Raw genomic sequence first — 7576 nt, 5'->3', positions numbered from 1 at the left:
ATAAAACAGTTTATAAATGTGACATTTATGCAAGGTACTAGGAATATCAACCCAAACCAAGACCAATTCACATCAAATGTAAGACCATCCACATGCTTAGTGAGGAAAGAATACAAAGCTAACCCGAATTTCTTGTCGGTGCTAGTTATGCCATAGTAGTAGACGAAAAGATGTAATTTTACTTTCTTCTCAGAATAATAAACAGAGGATATAAAGTACTAGGCCCAAAATAAACCACTCCATAGACAGAGGATATATAGTAATAGGCTCAATTGGCTCACCAGTTTGCTGCTCCAGTTCAGACAGGTTAAAAATTTAATCCTATCAATTAATCTACATTAAATTGATCACCCGATACAATGTGAAGGAATGCAACATATATTTGATTAATAATATCTCTCCAAAGACATGGCAGGCAAGAAGAGCAAGCAGCACGCTACTCCACTTGAGCTAAATATCATCAATTTCAGCTGGGGTTAGTTCTCTACAAAAAGCAAGTACAACAAAACTAATATGAATTAAAAACTACAAAAGAAACTTCAAAATAAGAGAATCATAAAAGTCTACCAGCCAACACTTGGCCTGCCTGTTGCCATCAATCATTGACCACGAAGAGTCCAAGTGACCTAATGAGGTCAAATAATTTTTCCAGACACCTAATACTCATCTATCCATTTCAATACAACTCTAGAAATGACACCAACCAAAATCAAATTATGATTGTAACACGTTTGATATCATATTAAAGATATTTTGATTACTCAGACTGAGCAAACTCCTACATAACAACTGCAGTTTCCCTTACAAGTTGCGTAACAGGAATTGGTTCCTACAAGCATGACATTTGCACGCAAGTTATAATCTTCACAGTATAGAAAAGAATTGTAAGCGATGTAGAATACAGGGTAAGGAATTAAATCCTTCCACTCCAATATGTTGCATTGATTTAGCAAAGTATATAGAGGCAAGGAAAAAAACACAACCAAATGCTATAATTGAAACCAAAACCATGGTAACTATGTCCAAGAAACCTCTTAATGACAAACAATCATGACCCAAATAAGATATAATCTATAATGTCTATAAAAGCATAGTCTTTGACTTTTGTTGATTTCTTTTATAGATGACACAAATTTTGAAAGCCCAAATTTTTCTCTGTAAATTATTTTTTTCAAATCAGTTTAAATTCAATAAAGATTCCGTATAAACCTAATATATTTACACCCTATACTAGAATATTGCCACAATATAGTTTCTATAAATAATAGAATAAATATTTCTATATGCAAACACAATCACAATAACAGTCATAATTACCGGATTCTATATTTAAAATAAATAAAAATATCATATTTGTTGAATTTTCTCGTGCATTGCATAGGTTTCCGACTAGATGTGTATGTTCACGAGCGGCATAAGAGGTTTAATACTTCAAAAGCAAAATACTAGTCAGCTGTATGCCTAAGGCAGCTGTATGCCTAAGGCAGTAGATTAACAGGGAACAGACTAATGATAAAGTAATTTATAAGAGCTTGCATCAAGATGATAAACATATGTCATACCACAACTTAGCAAAATATTGGAATGGAGACCACATACTACTTTATACTTAAAAAAGAGATTTGGAAAACAATTCTACTGCACATGGCTCAAAATGTATCTTATAGTTTTGGATCTCTCTGCTTCCAAGTTTGAAAAAAGTCAGGCGTCCTTCCAGTGAAGTTGTTACTACTAATTCTATTGTGAATGGACCAAAATGGAAAGAAAATTGAACATACAAACCCCAGATATTACCTTTCAATGAAAATACTACAATTACTGTTAGAACACCTATGGTATCAATACCACCAACTTAAAATACATTTAATTTGGTTAGATTAGTGAGCGTGTCAGGCAACTCTCCTGTGAGATTGATACATGATCACATTCTAGAAGCCTAGATCTACATATCAAAAGTAGACAAAAAAAGTTCTCAAACTTGATCAAACTTTAAGTGCGAAACATTACTGCCAGACTTACAAAATGTTGTTTTCTAATAATGAAGCATTTGATTGTCAAAGAAAGATGCAAGAAAATCATTATTGGTTCATTTCATTAGATGAGAATGTTACCTGAGGGTTCTGATAGTGCCAACAACCATCAGGGGATGCCACACTGTTAAAGAATAACAGCGGTCAGGGAGTTGAGTATGCACAGGATTTGACTGCCTTGTATGTTCCTAATAATTAGAAGGAAACCAACAGAACAATTAGCAGTCAAGGGCATTAAAGCATCAAGTTGCAAACATAATAGATCAAGAGCATGCAAAACGATATATTGTGCAAAAGAAACCATATGTTGGATAATTGTCATAACTAGTGAGTGCAAGTATATAGAATGATAAAAAATTCACAATTAGCAACAAAATCGGTAAAAACCACACCTATGAAAGCACAAAAAAAAAAACCCCATTAGTCTAAATCATCAGCCTCAGCTTCCATGCCAGCAGCGGCATGGAAAGCCCCCTTGCGGGGAAAAATCTTCTTGTTGTTCAAATCTAGCAGTCACTTTCCCGAGAAAATCTTCAAACCCAATTAGAATAAAAAACCGAGAGAGGCATTTAAAATTATACAAAATTTAAAGTCTAGTTATTAAAAATCAATAACATTCAACCTCACCAAAGGTTTGCTCATAATTTATCACCTGCAACATTCGCCGGAACCAAGAAGAAGGATATCTGAAACAAGAATGAAAAACCCAATGAAATTTTAGACAATTAGGTTTTGGAAAAATTCTGAGCCTTGAGTCAAAGCTTACATCAAACTTGCAAAAGGCTCAGAATCAGTATTTGAAAGAGAGAGAGAGAGAGAGAGAGAGAAAGAGAGAGAGATCAATCAAGCCATACAGAAAATTAGAGTGAGAATATACTTGCTGTCTGAGTAGCAAGACAACACCAAAGCCACAAACCAGCCCACTGCCTTTCAATTTCCTTCTCTCAACCTTCAAGAAAACCATCATCGTCAACTCCCTTTCTAATCGGAGAAAGAAAAATTGCCTCACCCATGAAGCTAAAAATAACGTGCAAAAATCGGATAAACTTAAATTGAATAAACCTATAAAATTAAATCCAATCAAGAAAAAGAAATAAAATCTGTACCTTGGACGGCAGGGTGCATACAGATTTGGAGGGAAAAATGTGAAGTTGTGCATAATTGTGTTTGCGAAAATCAGAACTGAGAGATAACCAAAGTCCAAAATAACTTCCAAATACACAAAGAGACCTTATATGAATAAGTTATTTATGTTTGAGAAAGATTAGATCAAATTAATTGCAATTTCAAAATTTGTAAATTTCAGTAAAATTTCCCTTTTTCATGACATTTTCTGCTTAAAAAAAATGTGAAACAACAAAATCTAAACCCATGCACAAGATATTCATAATTGACATAAAAAAAAAAATTCAATTAAAAAATTGGAAACTAACCAAACATATAATGCTCTACATTGAATACTGATCCAAATATATAATGCTCTACATTGAATACTGATCATGCGGCATGGTATGAAAGTTCTTCGAAACAATGGCCAATCAAGACCAAAACAAATCGTTGTGTAATCAAAGATGAATTGGAGCTCACTCTTTCTTCAGCCACTATCCAATAAAATAAAATAAAAAAAGAACACGCGATCGAGCTATTAGAATTAAGAAGCTTTCCATGGATTAAAAATTTATCCCTAAATTGAGCCCAACCCCAAAGCCCATACTGTAATTGATGTTACGGTCTTAATTGAGCTCATTACTGACTTTCATATCATGTTCATAGACTAATTCGCTGTGCTTTAAATAAAATCCAACAAGAGAATTCATATACGTACGTATGTATGTATAAAGGGAAAAAACAAAAAACAAAAGGAAACAAACTCATATTCAAGAAAGATGTAGAAATTCCTTCTCTCTTGCAAAATCCCTAAAAATAAGTCTTTACCTATTGTATAAGTAGCATACACAAGGAACTTAAAATTTAAGTCAATTCATGATCTCCATATGAAGAATTTCCACCAAAAAGGGGATAAAATCAAAACAATGTAGTGGTCTTCATTCCAATAAAAGTACGATTATGAATAAAAAGTTCAAATTTTTCCAATAAAAAAAGTTCCTTTCAACTACTTAGATTTGAAAGTTGCAGCACAAAAACAATAGTATTCCATACCTCAAAAAAAAAGACCAACGAATACTCAGTAAACAAAAAATTTTATTCCTTCACAAAAAGTTGTCAACACTTCTTTTCCAATTATACAAAAATCTACCTCTTGAAGTGGAAAACTAAAAACACATCAGTTACAAAGAATCTTGAACTCCATATCCTCCAATGATACAAGCATGTGCAGAAAAAAGTAATCGCATTTGAAAATCAAAGCACAAAGGTTGATGTTAAGGAAGTTGAAAACCATTATACTTGACAGAAATCAAAACCATAGTGGCTCAGAGCAAATAAACATATCAAATTGGTTGTAAATCTTGTGTTTAAGGTTAAAAATTGAGAATTCTAATTTTTTACTCCATATTATTGATCTTGGTTACCATGGTAATTTGACAATTGCATAAAGGGAGAGAGAGAGAGAGAGAGAGAGAGAGAGAGCTTATCACCAAATTAAACTCTGCCACTTGCCCTACCAAGCATCCAAAAGAATATTCATCTGCTGCCAACATGTCATGATTGAGATTTTTAAAATGCATCCAGAATTACAGAAGTTTCAAAACTATGAACAAAAAAAACAATTCTCTAAAAGTAAATCCAGTACTTCACTAGCATTTAGAACAACGATGTTTAAAGCATACAACTTGTTTCTTACATGGCTACTAAATGACAAAATTGATGATCTCATATTTTGAACAGGACAAACAAGCTAGGTAGTGCAGGATTTAGTTAAAACCAAACAAATAGAGCCACAAAATACACACATTCCAAGCACCAATTTGTATTTACATTGTAAATTTAAATTTTTTAGACCCATAATTTTTTTTAATAAGTGACAATCAAAAAAGTTAAGAGCCATAATTACCAACCTTATTGAAGAGAACCGAATCAATCTAGAAAAGCCAACTTCACTGCAACACATGCTTTACGAGAGCAGCCGAGTACCAAAATCTATAACCATATTCAGATCACACACTATTAAATAAAATCCCAACACCAATAGGAGGCATTGCCAACAAAAACAAAGGTTCGAGAATTACAATAAAGGTCTCAAAACCTCACTCATTGAGACAGAAACTCTTGGAAAGTGAAACCTGGAAAAAGCAGACACAAGCGCAAAAATTAGAAGGAATTAAAACAGGAAAAATATTATCCACAAGATTGTAGGAGAGAGAAAACAAGAGGCAAAGAAAGGTTACTGCCCAATCAGACTCCACCGGTTAACCAGCCAAGCACCCAGACCAAAGAAAAAAAAAAAACTTGCTTTCAGAAGACAGATGAAGTGGCTTTCCAAGATTAAAATTCAAACTGGATATGGAGCTGAAAACATAGGATGACCAAGCTTGACTGAAACAAATAAACATCAGTAGAAACAAGACAAGAAGGCAAATGTACAGGAGGAAAGTGCAAACCCACAGCAGCGCCAGCTTTGAATCTACTACATGTAGCAAACTGAAAATACACAGGCGTCCAGCTACACAGTTCAACAAAAGTTCAACTGACAAGTACATTTTTAAATAAATAATACAAAAAGAAACCAACACAACTCAGAAGAATATACGAATGAGAATGACAAATCAAACAAACCTTACACAAAAGGATGCAAACGCATCATCCCTGGAATTAAATAGATCATACTTAAAAAGAATCATTCAACAATAAATACGTTAATAAAATAAGAGAGAATAATCAATCCCAAACAACAATTGTCAAAGCGTAAATCGGAAACAAGCAGTTAAGGTAGAAGCAAAATCAAAACTGAGTTTGCACAGAAAGCCAAGCTCTTCTTGGCTGCCTGGTATTTGGAAACAAGAAAATTAATTAGCAGCAATCCAAGTTAACAAATAATGACACAAATCCAAAACAAAAGTTAAATCCATCCAATTCTCAAAAAGCCCAACTCATGCCAGGAGAAGAGAAAGCAAAACCTTTATTGATTTTCCCTCTACAACCATATTCTGTTATATTACTACCCCCACACTAATAATCATTGTCAGATTAGCCTATGAAATTGATATTAAGGTTGCCAAAGATGATTTTATTATTCCTCATTTCAGAAAATTAAGTGATTTTCTCAATTCCTGTTGCCACAATAAAATCAGGAAGCTGAAATGGCTGTTTCTCAATACCACGCTTGCCCTGAAAAAAAGAATATCCAATAATAAGACACAAGTAATTGCACTAGCAAAATAGTAAGAGTAAAAAACTTTCAAATTTAAGAGGAATTCATTTCAGCCCGAGCATTAAGCACAATGGAAAGTCATCTGTAAATTCAAAGCAGATTAATCAGCAACTCAAATGTAAACAAATCCCCAACATATCATGCAAAGGTACTCTGTCATAAAACCAAAAAAAAATAAATTAAATTTCCCCATATATGGCATCATGCAAATATATACGCCCCCCACCCACACTAGCAAATACATGAACAAATAAATCATTTAAGGGTGCCCATTGCCAAACAGCTACAAGTCCGGTCTCCATGATTGTCACAGCAGCCCCCCTGCAAGAACCACATATATACATACAAGAGAAACCTTATCAACTGATAAGAGAAATCTTTCTACACCCTATTCTCTAAATCCCACAAGTCATGCATGCGCATTTTAATTTTTAACCAACAACTTCGGGTCTGCAGAGGTTGCATCCCACACCTGGAAATGAATAGAATATATGTAAGCAAAGAACAATAACGAGAAGAATAATAAGAAGAAACAACAAAGCACAAGCAAATATCCCTACCTCAACAACATCACAAAGAAAAACTCCACGCTCAACACACATAAACCCTAACTTCAACTATCAAAAACCAAAATCCACTAAACATTAAGCAAACTTTGCTATCACAGATTCCAATATCCCATACAAACGAAATCACACCAAAAAAAAAAGAAAAGAAAACCTGTTGAGGAATCATCGTCATCAGCGTCGCTGGAGGGGGCTTGGGAGGCCTCGGAGTTCTTCTTCTGCTTACGGCAGCGGCGAAGACGTCGTTCGGTATCGCGAGACTTCTTGGTGGGGTTAGGGTTAGAGTTAGGGTAAGGGTTAGGGTTAGAGTTAGGGTAAGAGGACAGATCTCCGTTGGCAATGGCGCCGTTGGAGAGTAGTAGAGTTTCCGCAGCCATTATTGTAGCTTCCTTCCTCTCCTCGGTTCACTTCACTTCACTTCAGATCAGAGAAACGTAGAAGATGAATTTGAACCCGTTCGAAGAGAGAGGATCAGATTTTCGTTTTCGTTTTCTTGCATTGAATCTGCCTGTTTTTGGGGTAAGGAAAAGGAAAACCACTTTCTTGAGAGAAAATTTCCTGCGTTTGAAGATGAAGATGAAGATGAAGATGAAGATGGGTTGGGTTATCTGGGAAAGCGTGAGAGCATTTTCTCAGAGAGAAAAATGAAG

General features: G+C 34.5%; 1 protein-coding gene across 20 annotated transcripts; it reads right to left on the bottom strand.

Annotated features, from left to right (window-relative positions):
• LOC142630549 (uncharacterized) lies at window positions 1-6472 on the bottom strand. Of its 20 annotated transcripts, XR_012843344.1 has the most exons (9): window positions 5766-6472; window positions 5574-5652; window positions 5219-5272; window positions 5048-5129; window positions 4628-4677; window positions 2885-2979; window positions 2683-2716; window positions 2112-2218; window positions 1-484 (listed from the first exon to the last, which is right to left on the bottom strand). XR_012843344.1 is itself a non-coding variant. In XM_075804548.1 (6 exons), the coding sequence occupies exons 1-6, from the start codon at window positions 3529-3531 to the stop codon at window positions 451-453; spliced, it is 444 nt and encodes a 147-aa protein (XP_075660663.1). In that variant the 5' UTR covers window positions 3532-4127; the 3' UTR covers window positions 1-450. The 20 variants fall into 20 exon arrangements, 4 of the variants coding, with proteins under 4 accessions (XP_075660663.1, XP_075660661.1, XP_075660664.1 ...); XR_012843341.1 differs by having other exon boundaries at window positions 5574-6472; XR_012843339.1 differs by having other exon boundaries at window positions 5219-5652.
• Window positions 6473-7576: the final 1104 nt, after the last annotated feature.

Source organism: Castanea sativa, chromosome 4 (assembly GCF_040712315.1).
Source record: "Castanea sativa cultivar Marrone di Chiusa Pesio chromosome 4, ASM4071231v1".
Taxonomy (NCBI): Eukaryota; Viridiplantae; Streptophyta; class Magnoliopsida; order Fagales; family Fagaceae; genus Castanea; species Castanea sativa.
Note: the sequence above shows the minus strand (reverse complement) of the source record. Positions and strands in the feature narration are given on the sequence as shown.